This window comes from Solea solea, chromosome 6, assembly GCF_958295425.1.
Source record: "Solea solea chromosome 6, fSolSol10.1, whole genome shotgun sequence".
Taxonomy (NCBI): Eukaryota; Metazoa; Chordata; class Actinopteri; order Pleuronectiformes; family Soleidae; genus Solea; species Solea solea.
This window is the reverse complement of record NC_081139.1, coordinates 2,693,530-2,716,762: the sequence shown is the minus strand read 5'-3', so window position 1 is coordinate 2,716,762 and position 23,233 is coordinate 2,693,530. Positions and strand designations below refer to the sequence as shown.

The 23,233-nt window shown below is 41.7% G+C and overlaps 1 protein-coding gene across 7 annotated transcripts in view; it reads left to right on the top strand.

Moving 5' to 3' along the window:
- The first annotated feature begins 226 nt into the window (after positions 1-226).
- erc2 (ELKS/RAB6-interacting/CAST family member 2) overlaps positions 227-23,233 on the top strand; it is a 37,239-nt gene continuing 14,232 nt past the window's right edge. For 5 of the 7 annotated variants that reach the window (XM_058631787.1, XM_058631785.1, XM_058631784.1 and 2 more), the window contains exons 1-8: positions 227-359; positions 6,562-7,357; positions 17,410-17,433; positions 18,491-18,925; positions 19,173-19,247; positions 21,816-21,971; positions 22,714-22,881; positions 23,044-23,211. In XM_058631787.1, the coding sequence (XP_058487770.1) occupies positions 6,683-7,357; positions 17,410-17,433; positions 18,491-18,925; positions 19,173-19,247; positions 21,816-21,971; positions 22,714-22,881; positions 23,044-23,211 (1,701 nt within the window). In that variant the 5' untranslated portion in view covers positions 227-359; positions 6,562-6,682. The remainder of the gene's footprint in view (positions 360-6,561; positions 7,358-17,409; positions 17,434-18,490; positions 18,926-19,172; positions 19,248-21,815; positions 21,972-22,713; positions 22,882-23,043; positions 23,212-23,233) is intronic. The other 2 variants (XM_058631789.1, XM_058631786.1) reach the window with 1 other exon arrangement.

Here is a 23,233-nt window from a genome sequence, read left to right as displayed (position 1 = left end):
TCTGTAAAAACTGAATCACAGATTATCTGAAACTGCAGTATTGGCGAGTAAGAATGACGTTGCAGATTATATATGCTGTGTGGCGATTAAACGTTGAAACTGCTGGCTACATCGCTCTCATCGCGTCTCCTCCGCCCATCCCCTCCATCCTGCCAGCTGCCACTTGCAGTGATGCTGCTCTCTAGTGTGTGGAAGAGGAAGAGGAGGAGGAAGAGGAGGAGGAGGAGGAGGAGGAGGAGAGGAGAGAGCGTGTCCGCTGCCCAATGACAGCGCAGGATGCTGAGAGAGGCTGCTCGGGTGAATGGAGGCGACATGATGCCGTACAGAGCGGTGAAGGAGAGGAATTAACATCGATAAAGGTACATTTTCTTTATTTCATCCCACACACACTCCGCTGCTCATCATAGGAATAAGGATACTTGTATCCGCGGAGTGTCCTTTTCCTGATTTCTGCGCGTTTTCGCGTGCGACCTGCCGGTATATAACCGGGTTTAGATGTGCGTCTATAAAACCCTCCTTCTTCTCATCCCCGTGTTCATTGAAGACACAGACACAGTCAGTCAGTCAGTAGATTACCACATCACTCACATCTGCAAGTCCCTGTCGAGATGATCGACTAAAGAGTGTGTTTGTTTGAGGCGAAGGTTTAAGGGTTGGACGCGTTCAGGTGGTTCAAACCACGCCGGAGCCTTTCGGAGATGAACAAGGCCCTGCGAGCTGTCAGTGCTCTGTCGTGCCTTTCTCACAATGTAGCATCAGATGTTGCTCTGCCTTCTTCAGACACTGTATAACCTTAATCACTGAGAAGACATGACTGTGTGTGTGTGTGTGATGAAGATCAACACCAGTGAGAGAGATCATGTGTTTTTTACCAATATACTGAGGACACATTTCATTTAGTGGACATGTCATTTTGAATTTACATTTTCTCATCTAACAATCAACCAAATCATTAATTGAGGCCGTGTAGCAAAGTAAAGACAAGGGGAGGTTAAGGTTAAAGAAAGCTAAAGGGTGAAAGGAGGCAGCGATGTAATATGAAGGATATCAACTGCTATTGTAGAAGAAGAAGAAGAAGCTCAGTTGTAAGTAGAATACATGATGAGGAATCACTGCACCGCACTGAAGCAGTTGGATGGGACAATATACAATATTAATCTTGGATCACGATTTCAAAAAAGATCTTTCAATGCTGCTGGGAAATGTCGTTTAGCTTTTACAGTACAGTCCTAGTGATTTATTTTGAAATGCAACAGCCAAGATCCAGTTTTTCCTGGACCTCTGATATGAGGTTCATGTTTTTCACTTAACCCTTAGAACACAGAGCATTCAGGCTTCCTTTATTTCCATTACTATGTTAAAACGTACACAGAGGCTATAAGAATGTATGTGCCATATACAGTAGTGCGTCTTATATCCTTTTTTCAGCACAACCTATAGACAATCTGATGAAATTATTATTAACTCTATAAACACACTTGGGCAAAAAGTACTCTAAAATCTTATACGTCACAATTCAAAGTTTGCATGGTTGATTTTTCCATCCATCCATTTTCTACCACTTTATCCTCCTAATCCCGAAATCTGCATGTTTTTGAACTGTGGGAGGAAACCGGAGAACCCATATAGGCAACCTCCATACAGAAAGGCCCTTGTTCCGACCGGGTCGCATACGCAATGTCTACTACACCAACCGTGTGGCCAACCCTTGGTTGATTTTCATATAACAAAAATAAAAGCAAAGAAATGAATCATAACTTTGACTCAACAACACTTAAGAAGAAGAAGAAGAAAACATGCATTTTGTAAAGCCTAAAGATGTATAAACTATAAAGTCACACCCCCACAGTATTATTCCCACAGCAATTTAGCAACGGTGCACCTGCGGCACAGATCTGTTAAGGGTTAAGGAGAAAATATGTGTAAAATGGCACATTTTTGTAACATTTTGTGGAAACTTCCGGTTCATCTGTGTCCTCTGTATATTCAGCTTTCACATTTTCTGAAAGCTAACAGATAACGAACAAATTATTATAATGTCACCATAAGATCCTCATACCGTCCCATGCCTAGTTGCTACTTGTCCTCATATATGTAACGTCGCTCTTATCAACCTATTGAAAAGGTTATTTTTAGCCTCCTCTTCTTTGTCTGCACCAGACATGCGCCCTGACCTCAAAGCCACCAAAGATCTTAACCAGCAGTCTCATCCACTCCAGATTTATGAGAGCGAGAAAATGCCTGCATGCTGCCTGTGAAAATGTCATGAAATCACTGTCACTGACCACACTGATAGACTCAACAATGCCTGTGGTGAAATCTCTCCCTTTTTGTCTTCTCCTAAGACATCTGTATCCGCTCTGTTCTTTCCACACCACTGCTCTCTGAATTGCCACTGATCTTTTCTTCTCTGGCTTTTTCTCTGACATTTTGCTGTCAAGTTCCTGGGCTCTGATAACTTATTAATGGCTGAGTAACGTATTGTATAAATCATAACTACTGGTCAAAGTTAACAGCACAGAAAAAGCCGCATTTATAATAAAATGTAGGTGAAAAAACCTTTATAAATAACAGCCTGTGACCTTATTATTGTTTAATTCTATGTTTCTTTCTGATAGCCTATAGTATTTTGGACACTTTGCTTTGACCATGCAGTAGCATCCTCGGCAATGTGCTTTGGCAGTGCTGATAAGAAGTTTAGCTGTTTTTTTACACAACGTATTCTGTGTTTTATTTAGATGCCAATTGTGTAAGATGAGTTAACCCTAAGTGCACCCATCGTAATTTGCCATGGGAATCATACACAACTCCTTATATAGACATCCTGGGGGGGTGCGTTTATAGGTCACATATTCAGGCTTTTAAAAAAATGCAGTTTTTTTCCATCTTCTTTATGTTATGATTCATTTTATATCGCGTTTTTAGTAGTGATATAAAGTAGCAATAAATGTGCAGAAATCACAAAAAATAACGTTTTTCTTTTCTTTATTGTTCATAAAAACGAGCCAAGTGAACAAATTCTATCCGATTTTAAACATTTTGAGTACGTTTTGCTCAGGTGTGTTTATAGAGTTGGTGGAAAATGCAAAAGAAATTTAATCAGATTCATTTTGTCCAGCTCCAAAAATGAGAAAACTGACTTATATTAAATGATATACAGAGCTCTGGTAACTTCGTGCAATCCCATCATGCAACACTCGGAAGTAAAGTTTGGCAGGAAGCCACGCTGTTCAAATCCATCACTGCCTTAAAATGCTCTTAAAGTGAGTGTAGAAGACGAAGGGATGAGAATCCACAGGCAAAGGATTTCACATTCTCTGGAGTGGGACGAGGGGAAAGTTAATCAGAAAGGTTACTGCAGGTGTAGAATCATTTCTGTTCTGCCTCTTTCCATATTCATGAACAGCACCGTGGGGGCATTACAAGGGTCAGATATATTCAGACTGTCAAGTTCTGTAATCGATCGCTGATTCGCTGCAGATTTAAAGTCTGCAGTGACCAACTGGTGAAACTGTGTTTCGCAGAAGCTTCTCCTGCCAACATGGCGATGTAAACAAACCGAGTGGTGTGATGTCAGGAGCTCTATAATATATTATATACTGATATCTTTGGGTGTTTGAACCGCTACAAACAATCTCAGTATTTTGTGACATTGAATGGAACAGACTCTTATTAATAATTAAGCATCAAATTCAGTATTTTCACGCCCGTGTGAGTAATCTATCCGTTAAATGTAATCACATCCATGCGATTAAAGAGTGTTGACGCAGGACGAGCACAGGATTTCATGCACGTTTTGTGTATTCCAGTTTTCTTTGTTTGGGTGGAGTCAGGTTTTTTTTAATAGAAAATATTTGTGGCAATGTGCCTTTGGTAGAACCAGCAGCTGATGATAAAGACTGCCAGGAAACACTGGGAGGTGAGCGGGAGGCCATGCAGCAAACATCTCCAGCTGGACTCAAAGCATCAAAGCACACGCCCAAAACCATCGGCCCACCACCATTGGTACATTGTATCCATAATTCATAAAGGCGTCAGTGTAAAGAAGCTGAAGATGAATACCTCTCAATTATGTGTCAGCTTTAATCATCGTGGGCTGACAGAGTCTTTTTGGACTGACTGAAGTTGGAACACTGATGAATCAGTGACGACGATGTTGAAAGTGTTTACCGTGCTCAGCTCAGCTCAGTTTGCCAAAAACAGACAAACAAAAGAGGATCACTCACCAAAACCTGATCTGAAGACAAACACGGACTCAAAACTCACCAAATAACAAACATCGTCATATTAGACGTGCAAAAGATGATCATTTTAAAACATTTTCACAATAACATAGTAAAAAAATCAGTTGATTTCAGGACCAAAGATGAAGTTTTATTCCTGTTAATTTTTGATAAATAAATATATATGAGGCAAAACAGTTATGTTGTTTGCACAGTGACATCATATCAATATATATTGATTTTATTGCCCAGCCTTACTTATAAGATGATTTGTTTGAGCTCACACACTTGCACGTTTGTCATTAAATATGTCTGCATATTAAAAATGACATTCCATTTGCCACTGTCTCTCAGAAGAGCTAAATTGGTCATACACTCAATTATGAATTGCGAACTTTAAGACATGATCCATATACGCCTTTAACCCTTAGTGAGCACGCGGCACGGATCGGTTAAGCTGACAGAAAGGACGGTGAACCGTGTGATCGCCTCTGCCAGGCTGCAGCGATTCACCTGTAGCCAAACACAGAGTTTCTCTCCCCCAAAGTCTTCACACACACAAAGAAAACCTGTTGTCACATTGTTCTCTACTCTGTGCCGTGACCTGTCATTTCACCTGTCGCTCAAAATGAGCTACAAGCTTTTAAAAGAAGTCAAAAAACCTGGACGTGTAAGAACTAGAGGAGCCAAAAAGCCTCCAGGCATCCGATCAACACCGTCTCCATTTGACCACAGCTCGTCATTTCTTTAGCCTTTCGGGAACTTTTGTCACTCTTCTGTCAGGTGACCGAGGTACTTTATTGGCGTTAGCCCGGGCCTAATCACCATGGCAACTGAGTCTGAGCAAGAGTCACAAGAGGAAAAGAATAAAGTGCCATAGTTCATTGTGATAAGAGACTATTTGTCATCCTCACACACGGTGGAATATTATAATTCTTCTCCAGAGAGTCTAGTGACTTAAACACCCTCAGTGTCTTTGTCTGAAATATTTGTTGTTAAACATCTTTCTCGTAAAAAAAAAAAATCATACACTGTTCGCTGTTATTACCTGCTCAATAAATATAGAAAGTAATGTAGTGATATAATGATGGCAGGAAATGGCAGAGCCTTTATTACCCCATTAAAAATTAAGATGTCCATATCCTTCCCTCCTTCTTGGCAGCCAGATGTATCTGCTGCACTATTTTAAATGTTTCATATAGATCACGGCTAAAGAAGATGAGTATACATGTGGTAATTATTATATTTAGCAAGTTAGGTTTATTAATCTGCACAAAATATCTGTACGTTATAGAAATGGTATTTATGAGACAATACGATGCAGCAGAGGATTCATTTATTTTCAAATTTAACACGCTTAACCGTGTTAACTGTCATGGCAATGAGTTTTATTGCCGACCGTATTGCTTGGTTAAATCATAATGCCTGATTATTTAACACTTACACTCATTGCTTGTTTAAAAAAAAAAAAAAAAAATAACTGCTGAATAAAAAAAGACAGTGAACAGTTAAACCTCTCATTTCTAACATAAAATTCTCTTTGATAGCAGACCATAGATGTTGTTATTTACTCCCGTATAAAGTAGTCGGCCATTATTGATCAGATGTGTGTTTTAATTAGTCCATCGTTTAGTTGATGGACCCAGTAAAAGAAAATACTGTCTTTGGTGACTGTATCAGCAGAACTGATGGACTTAAGAGAAATGTTGATGCAGGGGAATTCATGTGGGCTGCTGATGATGTGCAACACTTTGCTGCTCCTGTTGATTAAAATAGTTTTAAAGCGAACAGCACTGTTTGAGTTACTAAGCTCAGTTTTCTAAGGAGAATGTACTTTACATAGGTGTTTTCATTTAACCGCTAAATCTAAGCTGCACAGATCTATGCTGCAGGTGCACGCATGGTAAAATGGGAATAATACAAAACTCCTTATATGGACATTCTGGGGGTGTGTGTTTATAGGTCACATATTCAGGCTTTAAAAAATGCGGGGGTGTGGTTTTCTTATGTGTTGTTGAGACAAAGTTATGATTAATTTTCTATTGCATTTTCAGTAGTTAAGTCAAAAAATAGACAGTTTTTTCTTTTCTATTTGTTCATAAAAACGAGTCAATTGAACTTTGAACTGTGACGTATTTCCAAATTTCACAAATTCAATCCGATTTTAAACACTTTGAGTACTTTTGCTCAGGTGTGTTTATATGGTTGTTGAAAATGAAATAAACTTTTCATCAGATTGCCTCTAGGTTGTGCTGAAAAAACGGATATAAGACACTCTTTATTGCACATTCTGTTCTCAGGGATAAGCCTAACATGTGCTTCTGCTCTGTTTCCTCAGGTCTCACGTTGAAGTGCTCCACCTATTAAGGAATGAATTTCATGCGTAGTTCAGAGAGCATTCTCATTTCAGCGTGCCTCTGTTAAGGACCCTCTGGTGGCTACTTGCCGATCCGCGGGACATGTACGGCAGTGCCAGAGCTGTAGGCCATATAGAGAGCAGCCCCGCACGGTCCCCGCGCCTGCCAAGGTCCCCCAGATTGGGCCACCGGAGGGCCAACAGCGGGGGCGGGGGTGGTGCGGGCGGCAAGACGCTCTCCATGGAGAACATCCAGTCTCTCAACGCTGCCTATGCCACGTCTGGGCCCATGTACCTGAGCGACCACGAGGGCGTGGGCTCCACTGCCACTTATCCCAGAGGCACTATGACTCTGGGCCGCTCCACCGGCAGGGCCATGTACGGAGGCCGCGTCACAGCCATGGGCAGCAGTCCCAACATTGCTTCAGTGGGACTGCCCCACGCTGACCTTCTGTCTTACAGTGACCTGGGTTCCCTCTCCATGCTGCACCACCACCACCACCACCAGGGGGTGCCCTCCGCTCTGCTGAGGCAGGCGGTGCGTGGCAGTGGGGGGGAGCTGCTGGAGATGCAGGCCCAGTTCAGGGATATGCAGAGGGAGAATGAGTTGCTGCGCAGGGAGCTTGACCTCAAGGACAGTAAGTTAGGGTCTTCCACCAACAGCATCAAGAGCTTCTGGAGTCCTGAGCTGAAGAAGGAGAGGATAATGAGGAAAGAAGAGGCAGCACGCACATCGATCCTGAAGGAGCAGATGAGAGTCACTCATGAGGAGAACCAGGTAAGGCCGTCTCTCTCAGCTAATCCAGTCACTGCAGTACATCAGTTCAGTTGTCTTCTGTTTTTCTTCGACCACTGTCTGTTTTGATGAGCGTCTCTGATTTCACCATTTTCCTGTCTGTAATAGACTTCTGCCAGTTTCAGTCCAACAATTCAGGGACTTGTGGAAGCCTTTCTGGAAAGAGTTAAATATTTAACACACACACACACACACACTCACTCTCTTTGCCTACTTGAGTACATAATCAATGTTCGTGACCACAGGAAATACAAAACCTCATCTTTTCTCTTTGAATGAAACTATTACATAATACAGCAGTACAAACCTACTCTCATTTAAGTTCAATTATTGCTTTTAAGGAATGACACCAGTCACAATAAGGCATTATTGTAGTCTTTTTAAATTTGTCTTCTTATTATTATTGTTATTATTAGTTATTTTCAGATTGGCTGTAGAGAGTGAGAGTGAGATGTCACACATATTTTTGCTCTTATTGTGTGGATGTAGTCCTGGCCCAGGTAAATCAGAGACTGTGACGATTAGGCACAAGAAACTCTTTTTTTGTCTACTCCAGTGTCTTTCTGTTACTGTTACTGACTTTGAACACCACCCTCTGTCCACCACTGACTTTTACGGCTTTAAAACAAATTCAACCAGATTTGTTTTCTCCAAAATGTAGAAACATAGTTTGTAGATATGTGTTGAATATCCATCCATTCATTTTCTATCACTTTATCCTCCACATGAGGGTCCCAGCTGACATATAGGCATCGGGTACACCCTGGACAGATCCAGCCAGTCCACCGCAGGGCCACATAGAGACCAACAACCGTCCACTCTCTCACTCACACCTACGGTCAATTTAGAGTGTCCTAATTAATTTTCTCGATTAATCGATGAATCGTTTGGTCCATAAAATATCAGAAAACCTTAAAAAAATGTTGATCGGTGTTCATCAAACCTGGAAATGATGATGTTCTCAAATGTCTTGTTTTGTCCACAAACCAAAATGATTCACTTTTAATGATTTCTTTGTTATCCAGAGCAAAGAAATGAAGAAAATATTCACATTTAAGAGCTTAAACAATCTGAAATCTTGTTTTAATCGTGAAAAAAGCTTCAAACCGAGTATCGATTATCAAAATAGTTGTTGATTAATAATCATTTCATCGATTAATTGTTTCAGCACTAATCCCAATATTGCATGTTTTTGGACTGTGGGAGGAGCCAGAGAACCCGGAGAAAACCCACGCACACACGGGCAGAACATGCAAAGTCCATGCAGAAAGGCCCTTCATTGGAGAATATCAACAATTGAAATAATGTAGTATAGAATAAAACCTTTTCACTTTCACATATTTTGTGGATCAAAACACTTTCTGTGTTTAATTTCACTTGAAGGATTACATTATGTCTGTGAAGGTTCTCAGGCGTCCAGGTCATTCTCCATCTTCTGTAGTAATCTGTATGCGACTGGACTGGTTAAGTCTGAAGATGTTTCACTTCTCATCCAGTTCAGTTCAGTTCAGTTCTACTGCTACCTGCAGAAGACTGCAGCACACTGAGACAGATGGTGGAATAATAGGTCTCCATATTTCCTGACTGGCTGCATGAAACTCTCTGGGCATTTTTTTCCCACTGTTGAGGCAGGAATGATGTGGCATGATGCAGCAAATTGCAACGACGCCTCCAGTAACGTATAGGCTGGGTTTTTACCAGCTGGTTGTGACATTTGTGCCAGTGTGTCTGCCTTTCTGTCCGCCCAGCTGAGTGATGTTGTCAGACAAAGAGCAGCCAGTTGGCCGCCCATTACTCAGAGTGGCAAACACCGTTCAAGGTCACAGCAGGAGGACACCATTAGTGTGACCCTGCTGTCTGCGCACACGTCTGCCTGGGTTTGTGTATGTGGACGTTCTCGTTCTGAAATGAAACAGCTTTTCCATTCTGCTGAAGGGGAGGAAGGATGTTAAGTGTTGTGCCTTTGACAATTGGATGATTTTACCTGCTGATCCCAAGAGAGGATTTGAAGGGACCATGATTCTGTTACGATCCATGAAAATATAAGGGAGTGGCACTGAGGAAGCTAAAGCAGCCCTGCCAGTGACAGAGAGGCCAGGTCATTCATCAGTTCTCCAGCTCTTTGTGTTCACTGTGATCAAACACTCAGAGTCAATCTTTGTGTGTGCAGTGTATTTTTAGCTTGGCTTCATACTCTGTACATAAAGCTGTACAGTGTGGGCTTTCATGCTTTTCCTCTTGAGACGAAAAGAGAGAAGACTTTTATTCTTACCCTCGTCCATCACTGTTTTGGATCATGATACTCGGGTGCCCATTTGTTTTGTATTGTGATTTTAATAGTATCATTAACTGTCAATCAATCTGTCACTTATATAAAACTGACTGGGACAGTGGTACATAGCACGCATAACAGAATGTTTTTTTTTATTATTAACTGCTACATTTAACTGCCCCTGCTAATAATAAATAAATACAACCAGTGCCTACACCAAGGGTGTCAGACATTCGGCCTGCGGGCCAGAACTGGCCCACCAGTGGGTCCATTCCGGCCCCCCAGGATGGATTTGTGAAAATTTCACATTATGATTAGAATCTAATCATAATGAAATAATATATTTTTCAGTTCCTGATACCTATAACTTAGGCATAATATTGTTGATATTGCACTTGTTTTTCTCAAGAAATTTCAGGTTGATCATAATAGTTTTGTAAAGCGATACTTCATTAAATGTATAACAAAGGTAAAATGCTGTTGTTCATAGGTTATTATGCATTTTACTGATCCAGCCCACTTGAGATCAAATTGTGCTGTATGTAGCTCCTGAACTTAACCAGGGTTTGACACCCCTGGTCTACACAGTGTTTACTGAGCTAGTGCTACATAAGAAAATCAAATAAAACGTTGAGCCAAAATGACTACGTCCATCCATCTTCTCCTTTATCCCCTACATGAGGGTCGCAGGGGGGGCGCTGGTGCCATAAGCACAAATGTGAGCCTTCCAATTCAAACAGAAAAATGTCTTTTTCAGGAATTCTGGATTTCAGAAAACACTGATAAACAGAACTTCCAAACTCTTTGAGGTAAATTAGCAATATCTACAAAGAAATATACACACAAGAGAATAAGGTAGTATAATTGGTCTTTTCTGTCTTGATTTCTGGTTCTATGAGGCATCCTTTCATAAGGATATATAATGGGATGGCCTGGCCACGCCCATCAAGCTGAAGTTGAGAGAATGACTGAGGAGCAAATTGCTTCATTAATAATGGAGTCATTTTCAGGCCAATCATTACATCTCTCTTGCAGCACCCTTTACAACTGCACCAGGTGCCTCGGGCCTCTGTTTGCTTGAGCAAATGCAATACATTATTTATCCTGAAAGATCTGAGGATATATATGGTGTCCTTTATTTTTAACCACATCTTAAAGGAAATGATTAAAAACCATTCGAGCACCAACATTCAGTTCAGCTGAACTGAAGCTGGACGACGAGCCGCTGGAGGCAAGAGTGTGTGAGCTAGAGCTACCCACGTCTGAGTCATGACCGTCACTGCTCGGCCGTTCAGTCATCCTTCATCGACACTGACTCCAACATGGAGGCCAAACGCTCCACATCATACTGCTTACTTCATAGATATGACGCCACGGACATCACATGTCTTTTTCTTTGTTTTGTACATGTAGACACAGCGGGACCGTCGTGTCTCGCCAAAGTGTTGGGGGTAGGGCGTGCAGCATATGGAGGACACGGTGTGTGGATTTCAGTTTATATTTATGTTATTGGATTGTTGATGAGAGCTTTCTTCTTTTTGTTGTTTTTGCCAGCTCATAACGTGTGTGCCACCAAAACCTTTCTGAAGACACGTCATATTTGAACTCAACAGCAAAACAAATGTTCCTACCTTGTATTTGCCTACAGTACAATCACTCCTAACTGTCCTTCATTTTGTCTCACTCCCCCTGTCCCCTTTGTCTTCCTCTTGCCCTGCTTATAGGCATTATTGTACATTATCCGCCCCCTGTGGCTAATTGGCCTGTGTTTTGAAGCTTGTTCCACTTAGGGATTTTGTCCAGTTCACTGAGCCAGGTATGTTCAGAGACACACATAAAGACACATACAGTAGCAGCAGTCATATACTGTGCGGCACATGTTTGTTGTTGAGTTTATAGGGACACAGGAAGAATTGTGTCCATGCATGAAACATCTGCCCCTCCCCAATGGAGCACATACTGTAGGATGGCTGCCTGCCTCAACCAGGAAGTGGGGCTGAGCAATTTGGGGGGGAAAGATCTTCTGTCAGATAGTTTGGTATTGTTGTGTGATGTAGTTAAAACATTGATCGAGCATTACCACATGAGATACAATCTAAAATATGAACTAAAACAATGCACAAGATCTTCGAGATATGAATTGTTTCTAATATATGAAATAGGCACAGAATAATAGAACAATGGGAAATGCAACGATACATTACAGTGTTTCTGATACTGATACTTTGTTCATCCCGACCAGGAAGGTGATAAACTGAGGAGTCTCACTCTCCTCATTCCATCTCAATAGAGATGCAATAGAGAGTCATTTGCAGAGCACAAGGTTAAAAAGATTAAAATGGGAGTTGAGGATGGAAGAACAAAAGGCAAAAAAGGGGGACAGGGCATGTTGGAGTCTGCAGGTGTCTCTTTTTTTAGAATACATTACAGCAGCAACAATGTCTGTCTTTGTAGAATCATTGTTCAGCATAGTTTACAGAAACATCACAGAATAATGCATATTACTCAACTGACATCTTTTCAGCTGAGATTAATGTGATTTTGAAGTGAAAGTTTGTCTGTTTATGTTATGAAAAGAAGAGCCGGTTTGTTACTGGAGCCTTGTTTGAGTGTGTGTGTCACTTGGCTGACGCTCGCTGTACTGACATTTACAAAAAAAATAAAATGTTAAACTTAATTTAACAACTCTTTACAGATCATCGCCCTTGTTGTCGTTCTACTCCTTTTGGTCTGGAACTCTGGGCGTCTTTCCACTGTTTTCCGCTTTAAGAAGCAGTGAATGAAATATTACTTGGACCAAGTGGTGTTGACCCTGAACATAGTTTTGAAAAGAGTGCATTTAATCATGTTGCTGATGAAAGGAATGGTTTTGAGGACCTAAAGATTGCTATTTCTAAATTCCTGGACTGGTAGAAAGAAGGGTGTCCAGCTCTGGTTGTGTGTTTTAAAGGTAGAAGTCTAATTATCCATATGTGTGGGTGTTAACATACTTGGACACTATTATTAGTGATAATAACAAGGGTTGAGACAAATGAATCACCAAAACTGGATAATATTCACCTAGTGCAGCTGGGTGTTCTCCTTAATGAGAGCAGCTCTTTAACATCTGACCTATGTTACTCCCTGGATGATAAATATCAAATAAATTAGATTCAACTTTATTGTCATTGTACATATAAGCAGTAGCAGAATAAATGTAAGTGCAGGTACTGTATATATTATAATATGTCTGTGCATAAATGTCTGTTGCTCAGTGGGCTGTTACTACATGTATAAATATAAAGTATGTACAGTGGTGCAGGTTGTGAGTATAGCTGGGGGAATAGACAGGATGTGGTGGGGATGATTTACAATATACAGCATAGATACAGAATCTACAGTAGTGCAAGTAGAATATAAGAAAAAGAAGACTATACAGGAGTGCAAGTAGTATAAAATATAAAATAAAATTAGAAATGATCTTTTGAACATTCATTGGACAATGAAATATAAAAAAATAGAATCTGTAATTTCAGCCTCTTAAATTTCCTTTTTTTTTTTAAACAATCAAACCAATAAATTGAGAATAATACTTGACACTGAAAGTAATCGTTACTTGCAGCTTCCAGTGTTCACCATGTTATCACCTGACTCCTGTGTGCAGTCGTGACTCAGATTTCTGCATTCACGCCATTCTCCAGCTTCCTTTTAGCTGAGTGGAGAAGAATAAATGCCACGTTTGTTGGCAGTGCTGTGGGAGTAATTGTAGACGCTCAACCGTCCCGACATTCAACACAGAGATTAGGAATAAAGTCAGCAGAAGGTGTCTCTCACTCAGTGGTTTAGAGCTGTCCATCTGGCACGTATGAGCGCCCACTCTTTCTAACAGTATGTCATATACAGTATATCAGGCGGTGCATGAGCCTGGTAGAGGTTTTAGTATCAGTGTGCGGTTAGATTAACTTGAATAGTTTCCATGACGGAGAGCAAGGTCCATTACATTCAAACATCGTCAAATGAGTTCACACAGTCCTGATCAACTCTCTCCGTGTTTCTCATCGCAGTGGGTTTTTGCTCGAGCTGCACACAGGAAGTCATTCATTTTTATGTCAAGACTGATGTAAGCAACAGCAATAATTCCACTGTGTACGTGCATATACTTTATATCCTCTGGGTCCCTTCTGAGGCCAATCAGGAAATGAGAATATGTTGACTAGCCAGTAGGGGGCGACTGCAAAAAGAACTTAAATTGAACGGAATGTGATTTATAACTTAAGTAAACATTTTCCGGAGGAGTTAATCTCTATGTTGCTAAATTTCTTCATTAGAACATGATGTCAAGTTTGTAAATGTTGTTTTCATTTAGAGGAAAATAGAAGATTAAAGGTAGGGCGGGAGATCATTTTCTGGAGCATTTTTTACTGTATTGCTTGATGAATGATGTCAAGAGTCTTTATTTTCCTCTTGAAAATAGCAAAATCACTTCTTCACCGAAGGAGAAACTAAACTGGACTATACTTGGCTTTTGAGCTTACAAGAAAGTGAAACAGGCTTGGGCTCGGATGTGTTCTCTTGGACGCATAAATGACACACTGGCAAATGACAAGAGAACGGGACACTATATAGAGGAGAGGGGATCAAGGGCAGGTGCGAGTGATTACTTAAGGATCACCAGGTGAAGTGCATGAGGGAACTAGTGGAGATGTGTCAAAACAACTGAGGAAACTACGAGACAGGAAGACATGACATTTACCAAAATAAAAGGGGAAGTGAAAATCAATCAAACCCACACCAAAAGTGACTTAAAACCTAAACTAACACGATAACTAAACTAAGCAAACAAAAACTAACTAGACTTTTCCAGGATGGATGTCCAACCCTATCTTTAAGTATGGCACATTTGAATGGACATAAGTGTGATTGAGATGACACCTCTAGTACAGTACAGAGTTCTGATTGTTATGTTAATGTTACAAGTGGATGCCACTTGGTAATCTGAGACAGCTGCAAACTGAGTGTGTACTAACAAGTGCACAAAGAAGTGCATGAAAAGTTTTACAAGTTAATTCTTCTGCTGCTTCCCCTGCATTGCCATTGAATGCTCCCTAATGTTCCCTCAGTCAGTTCTCATAGAATTGCTTGACAGAGCACTTTTCCAAATGAAAGACACAGCATACAAATAATGCTCCATAGTTTCTGTTCATGAAGGACAAACAGAGGCAAACATTATAACATCGACAATAACAAAAATCCACAAATCACTGCAGCTTTAAGTGACGCGAGCAAAGTAGCTCTTGTGGTGTTGGTCAGTGAAAGTGAACATTTCTCAGCAACTATTGAACAATTCCTCATCCCCTGTCACAATTATGGTCTCCAGAAAATGAGTCATGACGACTTTGTGTCCTGATTTCTGTCTGGACTGTCTCCCTGTGCTCTGAAGACAGACAGGTGTGACCGTCATCGTCTGTACCTGCAGAAGAGAAACCTTCTTTTTAAGGAAGGTGACCACAAATCCTACACCCAGTGAGTCACAAATGACTCACAGGAACTAGTTTTGATTTGCAGTGGATGACACAATATGCCAGGAAACGCCATAGAGTTCCACTTTAACCAACGGTGCAATTATGCAAATTAAATCATTGAAGTGCCTCCTGCAGTTTAGTTCCAAGATGGCAGGCAATTGATCAGGTCTGAGGGACAAAGCACTGATGAGAGAGCAGTGTTAGGGAATAAGGCAGGTGAGCGTGATGTAGAATAAGTACTTTCCTTCATAACTGTTAAAGGAAACCAAATAGTTTCCACTTTAGTTGCTGTAACAGTTGCAGGTACTGTGTGTAAAATGTAGCATCATTTATCAGTGAAGCTGATGTCGCAGCTAAATATCCATCACCTCATTCTTCCCTTCCAAATGTGGTGCAGCCTTTAGTTACAGCATCACAACTCAACGGTGTGAAGCAGAGGTGTCAAACGTACGCAGGAGGAATTTGTTGAATTTCACACCACGATTAGAATCTAATCGTGGTGTGAAATACTGTATTTTTCACTTCCAGATACCTGTAACCTAATGTTGGTTCCTTTAACGATCCAAATGGTCCATTTAGGCATAATATCTTTTAAATTTCACTTATTTATCTCAAGATATTTCGGACTTTGAGGAAAGAGACTTTGTTAAATGTAAAATAAAGGAAAACAAAATCAGAGTTCTTACTGGTTCATTAGAGTCAATGATAACACCTGTGTTTGTCCGACTATTTCAGGACAAAAATATCTGCTGTGAAAAAGCAGTTTGCTCATATTTAGGACCTAAAATAGGACATAAAAACAGCAAAGACTTTTGCACATGACCTTAAATATAAAAGGCAAAAAGTATGAAATGAAAATAATGAAAATAAAGTCGTAATAAAGATAGAAAGTGTGAACAGTGCTGTTCTCTGGCCTGTGGATTTCTGCACATTGTCATATACTGTAGTGTCCATTTCTCCCATTTGCTGACATCAATGTTTTCCTTTAGTCTAAGAGTGGACGTCATTTGTTCCGTTGCACATAACAAGATTTAACCGTTGTGTTACTGAAGGCGGATCCAACTGATACCATTTTGCTTTTTGTACAATTAATATAATATCTTGATACATGGTTTCAAATGTCACTTACATTTTAAACACTGGACATTTCAGGTATTTGGTATTTACTTTAATAAACCTAATGTTTAAATGAAACATTACTTAAATTCAGGATTATTTCTTACATATTAGAGAAAAGCTTTATGAAAATGTCAGTGACTGACAGCGTGTGCATGTTAGAAAGACTCTGAATTAGCCACTGTATGAATTTGAGATGTATTTGGTGGTTTCTGTTGCTGGGACCAAACTCCACTGACTCATGTGACACAGACTGATGGAGACGGCAGCTGCCCTGCAGTCAGCTGAAAGTTCCCCCGGCACAAACACTGCCCTCTCATGGTCAGGAAAAACACATGCTTCTCATGACACTGTGTTAGTGCCAAAGAATAGAGCGATGAAAATCACACTCATCTTTTCACATGGGATGTTTGTCACACTAACAATCCAAACCCAAAGGATTTTCACTTGAAACAACAATAAACATTTATAGTCTTTAATTAAATAATTTGCCAACAATACAGCTGCAACTGTAAAAGACAACCTCATTATCTCATTACCAATACACTGCTAATGATTTATTACATTAGTTCAATTCATCTGTTGACAATGGTGTTCGGGGCTGAGAAATAAGAGAGCTTGTTTTAATTATAAAAAATTCACACATTAAATCTTTTTAATGCCAATTATCTTCATCTCTCTCCAGAAAGGTTATCCTGTTGAAGTCGTATTTTTCTCTCTATGTTTATCGAGTATTTTCATTCCCGACGTTTTGACTCGTCATAGCAGATGAAAGCACAGGTGAGAAACACAGTGCAAGTGTACTATAGTATTGAGCTGTAATACTAGCTCACCTGCTGTCATAATTAAAGACTTATTCATTATTATTGATAATGCAAGGATGAGATGTACATGAATGCATTACATAAGAATGTTTGAGGGTCTTAAACCTTGTGTTTTCCCTGCTGTGACAAACCAAAGTGTCTGCTCTGATGAAAGACTGTTGCACTGACTGAGTGAGTGACAGGCTAATGGACGGACTCTCGTTTAAACTCTGGCCGGTTTGTGCTGCTCATCCGTCTCTGTGTCATCGTACTCTGACGCACTTCACTTCTTCACCGTGCATTTGTGTTTTTTTTTCTGTTCATTCTGCCAATGATCTGCAGCTGCTGGACGCCCGGAGAACCAAGGTTTGTCCCTATGTTTGCATCACAGCCTGTGTGCACAACATAGAGTCACCTTCAGTGTGGCGTGTGTTTTCTTTCTTCCAGAAACCTGAAACCGTCCCTTTGCCCCTCAAACCTCCTCTCTCCTCTCCTGTGAATCCAAAAACACCTCCAGAGAGAAAGTCTTCCTCTTGTCCTGTGAACCCCTTACATGTTTCCCCCGTGAACACTGCAAAAGAGAAAGGAAAACATTTTTCTTTCATTATTTTGTTAACAAAAATCCTCAGAGTACCACATACTTAGTAACCCCAGACTTCCTGTTAAGTTTGATTTCAGTGAAAGAAACTTGTTCCCGCTCCTTCAAGTCATGACTAGGCCATTTTCTGGACATGGATTGATCCATTTTGCTCTGGTGATATTTGCTGGAAGAACATTTCAGTGGACAAATGGAGCCACAGTTAGTCTTTGACAGAAACTGGCTCTTTGGTCCTAATTGTGTCCCCGTAAAACCCCCGACCAACACACGTATAAACAATAACACTCATCAGGACTCATTTATTCTGGACACACACAAAGTCACAGACATGCAAACTTCTTTTGTCTTTTGTACAGTGTGTGTACACTTAATGTTCCTGTTTGCTTACTAAAAAATTACCCACTTCCATCAATGTAATGGCTCATTTTTATCTAATACAGTATTTGTATTCATTTTTGAGAAATACTGAATACAAGTCATTATTTTCAAGTGTCAGAGGAAGAGACCTCTGCTGTGCTGCAGGAAAGCTTTGAGGCTTTCTTCTGATTTGATTAGCAAGTTAACACCCCCCCATTCATTCTGCTTCACAGTAAACTAATAATAAATTCATGTTCCTGACAGCTGTGATTCAGTTCAAGTCTTAGTAATAAGTGGTTATTCTTACAAACATTTTCCTCCAGAATAAAGTTGAATAATATTTCACCCACTGTAGCGTTTCTTTCCACAGAACTGCAGAAACAGTGTATGAATGTGTGATTACCCTCATGTGTGGTGGTGTCATGAAAAGAACGATCCCGTGTGTACACGTGTGTGTTTGTCCATCAGCATCTCCAGATGACAATCCAGGCTCTCCAGGATGAGCTGCGCACACAGCGGGACCTGAACCACCTGCTGCAGCAGGAGAGCGGCAACCGCTCCATTTCCGAGCACTTCGCCACCATCGAGCTGACGGAGGAGAACTTCCGCCGGCTGCAGGCCGAACACGACCGACAGGCCAAGGAGCTCTTTCTGCTCAGGAAGACACTGGAGGAGATGGAGCTGAGGATCGAGACCCAGAAACAAACACTGGGCGCCAGAGACGAGTCCATCAAGAAGCTGCTGGAGATGCTGCAGAGTAAAGGGCTGCCCTCAGGACCGGGCAGAGCGTCTGAAGAGGAAGAGCAGGAGAGAGCCAGGCGGATCGCTGAGGCAGAAGCCCAGCTGGGACACCTGGAGGTCATCCTGGACCAAAAGGAGAAAGAGAACATCCATCTTCGAGAGGTATTGCACCACCCAGTTGATAAAAATGCACTGTTTCAGAGCTGAAACTGACAGTTTTACCTGTTGTCACCACTTGAGGGCAGTACACAGTCTCACATCATCTAAATAATCTGCTCCTCTGCTTAAACTGTAGCATTTTGATTAGGATAACTGCTGTATTATCAGCTGTGTATGCACTTTTGTTGTGTTGCTGCACCGGGGTCATATAATATGATTATATATGATAATGTGATTTCTTTCTCGTCAGGAACTGCACAGAAGAAATCAGCTACACCAAGATCCAAGCAAAACCAAGGCCCTGCAGACCATCATAGAAATGAAAGTAAGGACCTGACTCCCGACAGCTTGAGCCCCTCTTTAATAGTATAATAAGGAATTCATTATTTTTATTACATGATACAATTTATAACTAGTTAATAATACATCTGCCGTGATATTTGTATATGTTATGAAGGTGCAGTGACTCTCATGGATTGTCGGTGTGTAGTCGCTCTATTGTTTTCACTGTGATCCTCAGCAGCTGAGTCAATAGTCGACACGCAGTCACGTCTCTCTCACACACACACACATGTGTAAACACTTTTTGTATAACTGTCAATATCAACAAGAGCCAGTTTTATTGTTCCACACGTCAGCCGTCGTTAATGCTCATACGTTGCATCACACTGGTTTAACGACGAGCAATAACACAACGTCACAGATGTTGATCACCATGAAGTGGTCACCACACGATGGTATGGTGATTAGCACCGTTGCCTCACAGCAAGATGGTCACTGGTTTGGATCCAGGTTCGACTAAATGTGTGGTGCTTGCGGGGTTTTACCCCCTGTGAACATGTGATCCAGCTTCCTGCTACACAGTAAATAAATACATTTTGGGATTAGGGTTAGATTAGTTTAGGTAGAGACTCTGCAATAATCAGGATTGGGGTGGACTAGTGATGTTTCTGCTCTTTTGGCATAATGTCACCTATATTGGCTTCAGCTCCTCCAGAAAATTCTTATCAGGGATAATTCCACTTTATTAGGCTGTAATTCAGCCATATACTGTATATCTATGGCTGAATTACAGCCTAATAAAGTGGAAGACACAGTATCCCACACATCCTCTTTGATGTAATCTGATCGCACTGGTCTGAAAGTAGCTTTGTGCATTTGAATAATTCATTTAAAGATAAAGTAATGCAGGCTTGTGAATGAGTGTTTCTTCCGAGGCTTTAAACCTTCATGGAAAATTTAAAGTGCATTTAAATATTGAGACAAACATCCTTATTCACTTTACAGAGATGGATCGCTTTGGATTGAAACCTCAGACCACTATTGTCAGATATCGTATTTCACGTTTCCTCTCTGTAAGTAGCTGTTACGCGCTACACTATATTAATAATATGCTCATATTCTTTTAATAATCTTAACGTAAACTGTTCGCATGAGCACTTGTTTTGCAGCGGCTGGATGTGGAGGCAGAGACATCAGCACCATGTAGCTATGAAACCACTGTAGACTCCCCCAGCCTCACTGCAGAGGCCTGACATCACTTCCTCAAAATAAATCATGACATCATCGCCGAGCTGACACAGCCCCTCTCGCTCGGCTGGATCGGTGCTCTGCAGGCTTTGGCCTCCTCGAGCGCGGTCATGTGACATCTGTGTTCTGGGACTCTTGTTGATTTGCATACAGAGCGAGGGAAGACCCGCCTCCTTCTCCTTCTCCTCCTCCTCCTGTGCTGTGCTGTGCGGGAAGACCCCATATGTGTCCCCTCTCCTCTTTCCCTCTGCTGTGTTTTGACGCTGATGGAAGCACGAATAAGCCCTCCCTCCCTCCCTCTCTCTTGCGTTCATCCCTCCCGCCTCTCCTCCTCACTCACCAGAGACAGTGCACAGCATATAGCCTGTCTGCTGCTACCATGGAAACAGGTGTGGTTGTTTATGACAGCGAGAGGCCAGTATGCAGGGAGACAGACAGAGAGAGACACACAGGCAGGGAAAGAGATAAAAACAGGAAGATTTACTGACCAGGTCGTTGTACCAGTGATTACATGAGGATGGAATAACCCCACCCCCCCCACACCTTTGAAGGTACGCTGTCTCTTGTGTGTTGCAGTAATGTTACTTCACTGTTGGTCTTGTAACATGGAGACTTAGATGAGATGCGGTGTGGAAAGCGCGTGTAGTGTTCATGTACAGTGCCCATGCATTGACGTTAGTAGCCCCTCACATAGTCCATCACTCCTCATTATGATACATCACCCATGGTCCTCTGCAGCGGGCTGAGACTGACCCCGATAATGGCCACAAGTTCACAAGTTCAAAGCCACTCTGTGCAGAGAGAGAGAAAGAGAGGGAGAGACACAAAAAGAGAGAGCGAAAGACAGAAAGGAAGAAGGTTCCTCTTTGCTCCACTGGAGAGGGAGATGGACCATGGCTAATCGTAAAGACGTTGTATTATTTATTTAAAAAAAAGCTGCACTTGCAGTCGCAGTCCAGAGACTGGATTCTACGTTGATCTGCGAGCAACTACAGCGAGAAAGAGTCGCGTCTTGTTACTTTTTTGTCATCGTGCGTTGCCTCCGCACAGCTCTCTGTGGTCCTGGCCGACCGCTCCATGCTGGATGTGCGCTCAGTGTTTCCCAATGGTGATTAATCCTCCGAGCTGCTGCAAGGAGCTGGGTAGAAAGATTCTGATTTCACCGACAGATGCTGCAGTTGGTCTCAGCTTCACTGTCTCTCTGCCTCACCGTACACACTCTCTCTCTCTCTCTCTCTTCTGTCTTTTAGTGCCTTCTTAATCTCATCCCACTCTTTCCTGTAGTTCATGTTCAGCATGAGAGTTGTGCACATGCCAGTCAGGGTTCTGAGGTGTGTCTCCTCTGCGTGTTTATTATGTGCAGGACACCAAAATCGCCTCTCTGGAGCGCAACATCCGAGACCTGGAGGATGAGATCCAAATGCTGAAAGCCAACGGCTTATTGAACTCAGAAGACAGAGAGGAGGAGATCAAGCAGATGGAGGTCTACAAGAACCACTCCAAGTTCATGAAAACTAAGGTAAAGACAGTCTGCACTGTGCATGCATCGTACATACGTGTGTGTGTGTGTGTGTGTGTGTGTGTGTGCAGATCTAGAATGTGGCTGTGTGCAGAGAGAATACTAAATGAAGGCTGGTGTGTTACTTAAATTAGCTGCTTTTTGCATTTAGTGTCATCAGCAGAGTGTCCTGCTGGCAACAATCGGAGAGATGCTTCTCTCTGCTGCTGCTTTTTTTCTTCAACAAAAGCTCAGTGTCAAGAATGCCAAAGTAGGCAAAATCAGAGAGATATATATTATATATATATATATAATATATATATATATGAAAGCGTTTGTTTTTAGAGAGAAAAGTGTATATGAAAGCTGACGTTTCAGTGTTCAGACCTGCTCGTGTTTCCATCAGCATAATGGCTTCATGACAGCGTCATAACTCGTGTCATAACTTAGAGCCAAACTGCTAAGTCTGCGACGTACTCAGTCACCTGAAAGCTGTGTGTGTGTGTGTGTGTGTGTGTGTGTGTGTGTGTGTTGAACTCTGGGGCTCAGATATTTCGCACATCAACCAAACAGCCACAGTTTAGTTGGGTTTTTTCTATTTTTAGACCTCCTTTCATCAATCATGAATAAGGACAATGTATAATACATGATGAATGCAGCGCAGTCAGTCCCAAATGTATTTTTAATGAGGAAAAGCGTGTCGATTAAAACGGAGTAAAAGTTTTCTCTGACTCGGTTTCTCTCTGTTCCACGTGTCGCGCAGATCGATCAGCTGAAGCAGGAGCTGTCGAAGAAGGAGTCGGAGCTGCTGGCTCTGCAGACCAAACTCGAAACCCTCAACAACCAGAACTCGGACTGCAAACAGCATATCGAGGTGCTCAAAGAGTCGCTCACTGCCAAGGAGCAACGTGCTGCCATCCTACAAACAGAGGTGATAAAAACCCCTGAGGAATCCTTTCCTGTGGGGACTATGTGTCATAGTAGCATTTTACTCTTACAGTCAAACCCACATTCTGTAGGGTTCCTTTATTTTAAGTTTCCCTTACTGTAAGGACTTCCTTTAAGGTGTTAAATAAGCTGCGTCCTGTCTCAGGTGGATGCTCTACGTCTGCGGCTGGAGGAGAAGGAGTCCTTCCTGAACAAGAAGACCAAGCAGCTGCAGGACCTGACGGAGGAGAAGGGCACTCTCGCTGGAGAAATCAGGGACATGAAGGATATGTTGGAGGTTAAAGAACGGAAGATCAACGTCCTGCAGAAGAAGGTGAGGGTCAGAGGTGACGAGG